At 38.2% G+C, this 10,226-nt stretch overlaps 1 protein-coding gene across 2 annotated transcripts; it reads left to right on the top strand.

Annotated features, from left to right (window-relative positions):
• The first annotated feature begins 4,614 nt into the window (after nt 1–4,614).
• atxn3 (ataxin 3) lies at nt 4,615–9,754 on the top strand. 2 transcript variants are annotated; one of them, XM_038267391.1, is made up of 11 exons: nt 4,615–4,714; nt 5,949–6,113; nt 6,183–6,227; nt 6,319–6,404; nt 6,479–6,545; nt 6,623–6,710; nt 6,797–6,926; nt 7,002–7,153; nt 8,087–8,228; nt 8,304–8,368; nt 9,259–9,754. In XM_038267391.1, exons 1-11 carry the CDS (start codon nt 4,670–4,672, stop codon nt 9,309–9,311), a joined length of 1,038 nt encoding a protein of 345 aa, XP_038123319.1. In that variant the 5' UTR covers nt 4,615–4,669; the 3' UTR covers nt 9,312–9,754. The 2 variants fall into 2 exon arrangements, with proteins under 2 accessions (XP_038123319.1, XP_038123318.1); XM_038267390.1 differs by having other exon boundaries at nt 6,999–7,153.
• The last annotated feature ends 472 nt before the right edge of the window (nt 9,755–10,226 follow it).

The following is a 10,226-nucleotide window of genomic DNA, read 5'->3' as shown; positions in this document are numbered from 1 at the left end:
TTTCACAATATTCTAATTTTCTGATATGATGAATTTGAGATTTTCATTTGTTGTCATTTGTAATCATCAAAATTAAACAAAATAAACATCTGAAATATATGAGTTTGTATGTAATGTATGAATATAATATACAAGTTTCACTTTTTAAATGGAATTACTGAAATCAATCTACTTTTTCATGATATTCTAATTTTATGACCAGCACCTGTATCAGAGGTGAAACTGGAAGAACAGTATTTTATTAAACCTAATTTAGTTTTCATGGATAGGTGCAATCCTGCAGGCATCAAAAGAACATGGCAGCAGCTGAAAATGAAATATAAAAAAAAAATTCAAGCAGGTAAGCCTTGAGCACATCATGGGAGTAGAGTAGCTACCTGGCTTTACAAACAGGATCATCCATTAAAGGACATGCCATTTCATTCCCTTTGATGCGCTCTACGTGACTGAAATGTGTGCAATGAATACTGTATGTCCCCAAAGAATCAATGAGGTGTTTACAGTTTTTCTCGATTGTTTACACACAAATATTGGTACTTGAAACTCAATGACCACAAAATGTAACTCATGCACCAACCCCCTGAACCAATTCTGCTAAACTACAAGCACAATTCGTGCTTTACACTCAAATTGCAGTTCTAAAACACACTTTTTCCAAAACTCTACACACAATTGTCATGAAGAAAATCTTTTGTTTTCACAAGGAACACACTGTTATTCAAAACTCTAAAGTTAATTTCCCTACTATGCACACTGACTCCTCACATGGGCAAACACCTAACACACATGTTTCCACTCAGCAATCAGAGGTTTTGCATAAAAGGGCAACAGGTGAGCTCTTCTGTTTTGGAGCAATGGAGGCCAATGTTGTAAACAGAGGCAGAGCCAGAGCCAGAGGAGTGAGAGTAAGAGGATGACGATGGGGTGGACGAGGACGAGGAAGGCCAAGGACAATAATTTCTGATGAGATCCGAGCCACTTTGGTTGACCATGTGGTCAACCATGGCCTAACAATGAGGGAGGCTGGGCAAAGAGTACAGCCAAATTTGAGCAGGTACACTGTAGCATCCATCATCCGGACTTTCCGCAATGAGAATAGGTAAGAAATCTACTCTCACTACAAAACTGCAGTACTGCATATCAATACAGTACTCAATGAGTACAGTAGTACAGTATTACCTGTGGACTGTTCTGTAGGACATTGTGTTTCAAGTATTTGGGAAATGTATTCCTACACAGTATTTACAGTATTGCACTCTTTGTATTGCAGAACTGAAAGATTACCAACAAGAGGTGGACGGGGCCGTCTTCTGTCTCCTGAACAGGAAACAGAGATCATGAACATGGTTCTTGAAAATAACGCCATTACCTTACGGCAAATACAAAGAAAAACAATAGAAAACAATGAGATTTCAAAATATTGATAGGGTAAGTTTATCAACGCTGGACCGTGTCTTGCACAGAAATAAACTGAGGATGAAGCAGGTCTACAGGGTGCCATTTGAGCGCAATTCAGAAAGAGTCAAAGAATTGGGATATAACTATGTGCAAGTACGTCCTATACATTCCCACCCTTGATGCATACTTTCAACATTGTATAAATCATACATATTTCTTTCTATTATATTGTAATCATAATGATTGTGCTTCACAATAGTGACCGCTCCATGTCTACTTCTGATATTGTCATGTGTGTTTCAGAGAGTCCTTGAGCTAGAGGTGGATGCAGTGGAGCACCAGTTCTTCTTCATTGATGCTTCCACCGGGCTACTCTGGTTCATAACTGGTTCACTGACCACCCACGCTTTTCAGTTGTTTATCTCCCTCCATATTCTCCATTCCTCGATCCTATTAAGGAATTTTTTTCTGCCTGGAGATGGAAAGTGTACGACCTAAATTCAGAAACGCGTATACCCCTTTTCCAAGCTATGGAAGACGCATGCGGAGATATAGCAGTTGATGCTTTTCATGGCTGGATTCGCCATGCTAGGTGATATTTCCCCCGCTGCTTGGCCAGGGAAAACATTGCTTGTGATGTAGATGAGGTGCTGTGGCCAGACCGAAACAGAAGAGAGGATGCAGCATAGTTTATTTTGTTTTGTTTTTTTATTATTACTGTAACTGTATACAGTAAAATCTTCTGCACTGTATGTGCAACTTTGTGTCGGTTGGGATGTACACTGTGTACATTGTTTTGTGGGAAAAATAAAACATGTTTGTTACAGTATATTTTTGTGTTCTGAGTATAAAAACAATATTCTAAAATATTTTACAACACACTTATGTATTTAATGTCTGTAGTAATTGTAACACTGAACAAAAAGTCATTATGATGAATGGAGAATGGTGTTTTACACTGAGCACATCAGTGTTTAAATGCTTTTTTTAATTGTCTGTTCATATGATAGTTTGTGTGTGTCATCTGAACACAAAATGGCCTTTTGTGAAGAGATAAAATTGTTTTGAATGTAAAGTTTCATTTTGCAGGAGAATTGAAGGGTTTTGCCCATTGTGTGTGTGTGTGTTGGATTTGTGTGTAGAGTTCTGAGAATACGAGGCATGTTTTCAGAAATGTGTGTAAACAATCCAGAAAAACTGTAAACACAACTTCCTCTTTAAAAAAGGGGAGGAGACCAAAATAAACTCTGGATTTTCTGAAGAAAACCTGCTCCCGACCAGGTTAGGTTCACAGAGTAAATTGCCATGGTAACTGACTCTGAGTTTAAGTTACCTCTCTTTCAGAAACGGGCTTGACTTACTCTGCTTTCTCAGGTTTAACTTACCTCCCTTTCTGAAACAGAAAACCCAGAGTTTCCCTCATTTCAGGGTTAACAAACTCAGAGTTTTCACTTAACCTCCTTTCTGAAACAGGCCCATTGTCTCTTCGCCTAGCCTGATCTGGCCAGAGAATTTCATCAACATCGCAGGCAATGTTGTCATTAGCAAGACACCTTGGAAAGAAACGTCTTGAATGACGAATCCATCCTTGAATTGCTGCTACCTCCATCTGGTCACAGGCCTCCTCCATGGCCTGGATGAGGGGTACCTCAGCCTGGAGACGGAGATCATATACCTTCCACCGCCATGCCGAGAAAAACTCTTCTATAGGGTTGAGAAATGGAGAGTATGGTGGAAGATATAAGACGGTGAAATGTGGATGTTGCTGAAACCAGTTCTGAACCAGAGCAGAGCGGTGGAAAGACACATTGTCCCAGACAACAATGTATTGCATATGATCGATTTGATTTGCTGCTGTTATGTTGTGCAATTGGTCCAAGAAGTATGAGTACTGTGTTGTGGGGGCTCGTATGGGCATGGCGGTGCAAGGAAGTGACTTCATAATAGATTTTTGTGTGTAATGTATGTTAAGTGTGTTTAGTGTTTTGCATACACTGTGTGTAGAGTTTTGCAACAAGTGTGAGGTTGACAATGTGCTTATAGTTGTGCAAATAAGGGCTGATGTTTTGCTTCTTGGGTGTAAGGTTTTGCTAATAGTGTACTACTTTTAACTTTAGTGTGTAAGCAATCCAAAAAAACTGTAATGCCCATTTACATTAAAATCCAAAATTCTGAGATTAAAGTCAGAATTCTGACTTTTTTTTTCTGATATTATACTGAAATAGAATTAAAAAATTCAGTTAACTTTTTTAAATTGTTTCAGTGGCTCTAATCCTCTTCTGTATTTTTCTACCTTATCGAAAAAATATTATTATATAATTATAATATAATATAATATGTTTGATTAATTAACCAACATCTATTTAATTATCTAAATATGAACGGCACAACATTTGGAACAGTAATCCTCAATTAAGTTCACTTTTAATGTATAAAATGGAAGTCAGTGAATCATAATTTGAAATATTTGCCCAAGTATATCGGTTGATTTCTTTTCAAAGTGGAAGTAGATACATGTGAATTATAAAACAAAGCATCATTGATTGATTATATCCCCCACCCATGCATAAAGCTGTTGTAGAAACTGAGAGCTCCTGCTGCACCAAGAGGTAAACTAATGAGCAGTGACGCAGACCCCTGCACAGAGCAGGTGCAAAACTTTATAACCATCTCCCCTCAAACTCAATAAGGTGTATAAATTCCTGCTATGTATTCCAGTTGCTTTATTTTCTTTTTTAAAAAGTGTACGGCATTTTATGCATGTGCACATTTTAAATCACCTAACTCATTTGCACATTTATAGGAGTATAACCTTGAGACAACTTTTACAATATTTTTTGTAAACATCTGGTGCAAAATTTTCCCCGTATGCATAAGAATTTAACCACTTGAAAACAGGCTAAGCTTTCTTTAAACTGATATTAAATGATTTTGAAAATTATTTATTCTAAATAGGAACTTTAAAACACAATTGATCCTGCAAAGGACTTATCATCTCCCCACAATTTTCTTTTGATTATAAATTTTTCTTTTTCGTTGTTGTTGTTTTTTTGACCTCCTTTTAATTCCAATTTTGTTTATTAATGTTTAACTTTAGGGTTTTTCTGTATGGGGGGTGGGGGTGGGGGGGTGGGGTTGGGTTTGTTTAGTTTTTTCAGGCAAAAAAAAATGTCTCCCTGTGCTGGTAGAGCCAACCGCTAGGGGGCGCCAGTAAATATAGTCTCTTGTCTGTGAGCTGATGAATGCTGAAGAGGTGAAGGGTCAGAGTTGAATGTTTGACAGAAAGCTGAATATGGATTCCATATTTCATGAGAAAGTAGGTAGAACTTTTAATCTGAGCATTTGATCAATTAATGCTCACTGTGACCTATCCTTAGAGCGCTAATGTCCGTTTAGCGGCCGGAAGCTGCCGCTTCAGCTGTTTTGTTGTTTGTTCAAAATGCTAACTGCTAGCTAACCTGCTAACTAGAGAGGTTGAAAAGTTTGTTTACAGATTTGTTTTTAGCAGCTTTAAAGTCAGGATCCGAGCTTATACATTGTCATTTTACAAGTAATAAAAGTCGCATGAATAAAGCGAGGTGTTGTCGCTGTGGTCTACAGCCCCTAATTATGTTTTTTTTTTTTTTTAACTGCTTGATCTCTGGAGGCTGTTTAATAAGATCAAACTACAGTTTAGGGCACATGGTCGAGCTTTATGTGGTCTTAAATCATAAATCCTAATTTTAAAGGTGTAAATTGATCCTTTTACATCAAGTTGTTTCCCTCTGTGTTTAGCGTTGTCCTAACTAAACATTTTCCTCAAGTAGTTTATCTAATTAGGATAGTTATTTCCTCAGGATATACAGGTTATCATTTTTGTTATGTACATAACAGAGATTTGGAAATTAAATGATACAGACGGAGTGGATGCTGCTGGTATGGCTGGAGCCAGGGATCCATACATTTACAAACGTCTATGATGTTATGATCTGATGATGTGGTAGACCGGGTGTATTAATAAGTTTCTTTTTAATTAAAAACTTGACTGTAATTCGGGGCCAACTTCATGGAGAAGCGAGCCTGGTTGGTAAGCGCTCCCATCTGTAACCCTAAACAAATTCTCCGGTCTGAGTAAGATTACAGTTTCTGTTCAAATCTGTTGTCATGTCCCATGGTTTTTTTGAGGCACAAACATTATGAAGTGTTATTTAAAGAGTTTGTCCAGAGTGAGGAAAGAATCAGAAAGAGAAGGCTTAAAGATGTAAATACAGAGCTTTCCTTTACAGTAATGATAAATTATATATATATGTGAGTGTGTATATGTTCCAATTTGTTTTGTTATAAGATGTATCATTGCATGCAGAGACTAAATTTGGGTTTGCATACACAATCAGTTCAAATCTGTTGTTATTTGAATAAAATCATGATTTTTGCTCCCATATATTTACTGCAATAACATAAACCCTACAAGTGCCTGTTTGTCTCCCTATGCCTTAAAAAAATTATTCATGTGACGGAAGGATTTAAACTCTAACACTTTGATTTTCCACCACCAATTCTGTGTTTTGCAGCAAGAAGGCTCCCTGTGTGCCCAGCACTGCCTGAACAACCTCCTCCAGGGGGAGTACTTCACCCCTGTGGATCTGTCCTCCATTGCTCATCAGCTGGATGAAGAGGAGAGGATGAGGATGGCAGAGGGGGGCATGGCCAGTGAGGAGTATAGGACATTCTTACAGGTAATTACAGATCGAACTTTAGTTTAATGTCTTATTATACATGTTAATATTGTAGTTTTGTCTTTAAAGCAACCCTCAGGGAACATGGATGACAGTGGATTCTTTTCAATACAAGTATGTGTACACATCCTGTCCTTAGAGGTTAGTCTAAAGTGTAGACCTATTGAAAGTTATCTAGCTCTAATTTGTTCATCGGTTGCTGCAGGTTATTAGCAATGCTCTCCGGGTGTGGGGGTTGGAGCTCATCCTCTTTAACAGTCGAGAGTACCAGAGGCTGATGATAAACCCGATGTAAGGTTTAATCATACAGGCTAAACTGAAGATATGTATTTCAGTATAAGATGACGCCTTCCTTTATGTTTCAGAAATGAGAAAGCCTTCATTTGCAACTATAAGGAACACTGGTTTACTATACGCAAACTGGGACAGCAGGTATGAAGCTACCTTTGAGTTTCTCATGAACTCGGTTGAGGCAGCCGGCTTCACCAGAAACACTGTTCTCATTGCAGTGGTTCAACCTGAATTCATTGCTGACTGGACCTGAGTTGATATCAGACACGTATTTAGCACTTTTCCTTGCACAGCTGCAACAGGAAGGTATCGTTAGAATAAACAGTGTTTCCTCTCTCTGCGTTTAAATGTTGAACTTCAGATGCGATTTGTAAAAACGTGTATTTGTGCAGGTTATTCCATCTTTGTAATCCGAGGAAATCTCCCAGAGTGTGAGGCAGAGCAGATTCTTGGGATCATGAGGGTCCATCAGCAGCAGCGGCCCAGACTCATTGGAGAAGACGAAGCCCAGACCAGTATGGGGTAGGTGTGTGCAGTTGGTGGAATATTTATATTCTGAGTGGACTCACTGCTAACTGCGCTGGTCGCTTCCAGCAGGACGACAGCCTCTCAGGCACAGACAGATGTGGGTTTTGCTGTTGAGGATGAGGATGAAGAATTAAAGAAAGCTCTGGCTCTCAGCAGACAAGACATGGATGTGGAAGATGAAGAGGCTGATGTTCGGAGAGCCATACAGCTCAGCATGCAAGGTAACTGGTTTATCGGAGGCATTTAATGTATTTCAGACACATTTTGTCCTGTAATGGACAGCACTGTCTAAAGTTTAAAGCAGGTGTAATAAAATGGAAGCATTATTAGATCTTGCTTTATTTACCGAAGAAATGTGCAGTTGATAAACAGAAAATAAATCCAAATAGAATCAATATTTGGTTTGATCACTTAGCTCCTTTGTTTTCCCTATTTGTCCTCTTTACGTTCTCCTTGCTTACTTTCCTTGTTGTCTGGTCTTCTGGTGTCCTAACAACTTCCTTCCTTGTGTTCTTCCTTTCTTTACTTCCTTATATTTTCCGGTCTTAATCTAATCTGGCTAATGTTATGTCCTATTTTTTCCTTTCCTCTTTGCTATGAATTCTTCTTTCATTCTTCCCTTGTGTGTGACCTTCATTCCTCTCTTGACTTCCTGTGTCCTCATTTTCTCCTGTCCTTCCTTTCTGGTGTTAAATTTTATTAAATTTCGTTCAATTCTTCATATTTCCTTCCTTCTTTGTATCCATTCTTTCTTATTTGCATCCTTTCTTTCTTCCTTCTTTGTGTCTCCTTTCCTTTATTTGTTCCTTATTGGAAGCTTGAATGCTGTAATAATGGCTGTCATAATTTAAAGGTGACTGGATATAGAAGAGAGTTATAACTTGCACATTTGACTCTGGGGAAGTCTAGAATTTACATGTTAATAGGAATGCTGAGTTAGCCTTTGCCTTCAGTTCTTACACCGGGGCAGTTTTTAAGAAACTCTGTAGGTTTGTTGCTCCATCCTGAAGAACTGACCAAAGATCTTTAGAATTCTTCAACACTGTACTGTGAATGTGATTAAAAAAGAAGAAATTAGCTGAATTATGGCTAATGTGCATTTGGTAGAACTCTGAAAAGTCTTGGGCAATGGTAAAATGTTTCTGATTTTGCAGGAGCAGTGATGAGCAACAGGTCCTCAGAAGGTGAGGTGGCAGGTGTGAAATCGGTTCGCACCAATGATGGACCCAAAGAAGGCCAAAGCGATGCACTTACAGCCGAGGAGCTGAGGAAGAGGAGACAGGCCTACTTTGATAGGTACAGGCTCTTCATCACCTCCTTAGAGAATAGAAGACACTTTTTGGACTAAATCCTCTCTGATCCCTGTTTTAGACAGCAACAACAAGCTCAGCCAAGCATTCCCCAACAGCTAGACACACAACCAACCGATGGGTCAGGTGAGCAACCCAACTTTAAATAATAAAGATAAATTGTCTAACTTATTCTAAACAGAATTCAAACAGGCCGTTCATCAGATGATTGAAATTTAAAACAATTAACAGTGAAAAAAGAAAAATAGACTTGAAAGTAGCAGAAAAGGGCTCTGTTAAGAGCACACTTCTAAAATGTGCTTTTCTATGGTTGATGCGAGTATTTCATTGGGCCGGTTTGAACATGTCTGCATGAAGAAAAGATAGTTTATTGGAAAGGAAAAGTGTTGTTTTTTTTATTTATTAATCACAATGCTGATTTAGTTGTTTTGATTTTATTATTATTATTATTATTATTCATTATTAGCATTATGTTTGGCCCAGCCCCTTCTTGATCTTATCAAACATTTCCAATCCAGCTTTATTGATATAGCTCTATAAAAGTCAACGTTCTGCACAAAAGCGGGCTGCGCTGCTTTAAACCTTGCCTATGCAACTGAATGAGTCATGAGCTAGAGCGCTGCTTTACGACTGTCTCTCTTCCATTAGACATGGGAAATAATTAATTAAGGAGATAATAAAGGTTGTTGTTCTGTAACAAAAAAGTTTATACTTACTGATCAGTAATATTTTTGATTTTCTGATGTTGGACTTAGTCTTCAGGGGTGAATATGGCCTTGAATTTACAAGTACCTTAATGAAACATGCAGTTTTGCCTCATTTAGCCATTTGTTTAATGGGAAGTTACAGGTCTAGTGCTCCTAGTGGCTAAAAGTTACTCAGTGCTACTTTAAATGCATTCAATTTATAAACTCACATTTTTTGTCCTAGTATAAAGAATATAAGTGTGTTTTATAGTTTATTGCAATATTTCACAGTATCCTTAAATATTAACCTGCACCCACAACTTTACACAGGAACAGCAAACACCGCCTCTGAGGAAGAACAACAGCAAAAGTCCAGCCAGTGAAGTTGTGGAAAGTTTGCGTTGTTTACCAGTGGCTTGGATTGGAACCCCCTGACTGGGGTATCTTTGCTCCCTCCTCTAACCTTTTGCATATGCAAACACAAGGACGTAAGGACATGGTTTCCTGTGTTAGTTCACTGACCGACCATAGAGAAGAGAAGAACGCCGATGAAGAGGCAGCACTATGTGAAGCGCTCAGAGAGTGGGGGAAAGGGGTCACCTTTGCTCAAGAGGACTCATGATGCAGTAAATTCAAGATTGCAAATTGCCTTTTTTACCATGGCGCCTTCTTTTCTATTCTATACAGTTTGGTTGGTTGTTTGTTTTTTATTCCAGTTCTTTTGTTTTTTTAGAAAGACCTAGAAAGACAAAAAAAAAAAAAACATGCATTGGGTATGTGTAGGAGGTAAAAAAGATGAGCTAGGCATTCTATGAAAGCCATGTGAGACCAACGTTTTGGACACAGATAAAAGCTTTATAGGTAACGTAGTCTCCTGCTGCGAAGTTTGGTTTTGTGGAACAAAAATGTAAGAAAAATTATTCTGAGTCTTTATCCATCACAACACCTTTACAGCTGGAAATAATCCAACAAATTCTCACCGCACCAGTGTCGTTTGGTCATAAACACTCATGTCTCTGGGTCGTTTATTCCTGATCTCAGTGATAATTTCCCTCCACGGCCATCTTTGATCTTTTTACTTTATTCCTTTCTTAAAATGTACAAATAGACATTAAATGAAAACAGTACAAGGGTCCACTGTAGACAAAGGGGGAGTAGTGGTATTTTTTCGACATTAGTGGAATATCAAAAAAGCATTTTAAAAAAACAAGAAGGAAAGTCGGTATATTATCATTCAACTATGGGTGATAGAAACATCCAATCTTTTTACTCTGGGAGCCCTCAAACTACCTGTTAAT

Source organism: Cyprinodon tularosa, unplaced genomic scaffold (assembly GCF_016077235.1).
Source record: "Cyprinodon tularosa strain WSP-4 unplaced genomic scaffold, ASM1607723v1 ctg671, whole genome shotgun sequence".
Lineage (NCBI taxonomy): Eukaryota > Metazoa > Chordata > Actinopteri > Cyprinodontiformes > Cyprinodontidae > Cyprinodon > Cyprinodon tularosa.
This window is presented reverse-complemented; position numbering and strand designations above follow the sequence as displayed.

Bases quoted from the DNA above. Each gene is read 5' to 3' on its own strand.
- atxn3 (XM_038267390.1), top strand. From the start codon at position 4,670: ATGTTTGACAGAAAGCTGAATATGGATTCCATATTTCATGAGAAA. The intron at 6,114-6,182 runs GTAATTACAGAT...TTGTCTTTAAAG, and splicing joins AGTATAGGACATTCTTACAG to CAACCCTCAGGGAACATGGA. The intron at 8,229-8,303 runs GTACAGGCTCTT...TCCCTGTTTTAG, and splicing joins AGACAGGCCTACTTTGATAG to ACAGCAACAACAAGCTCAGC.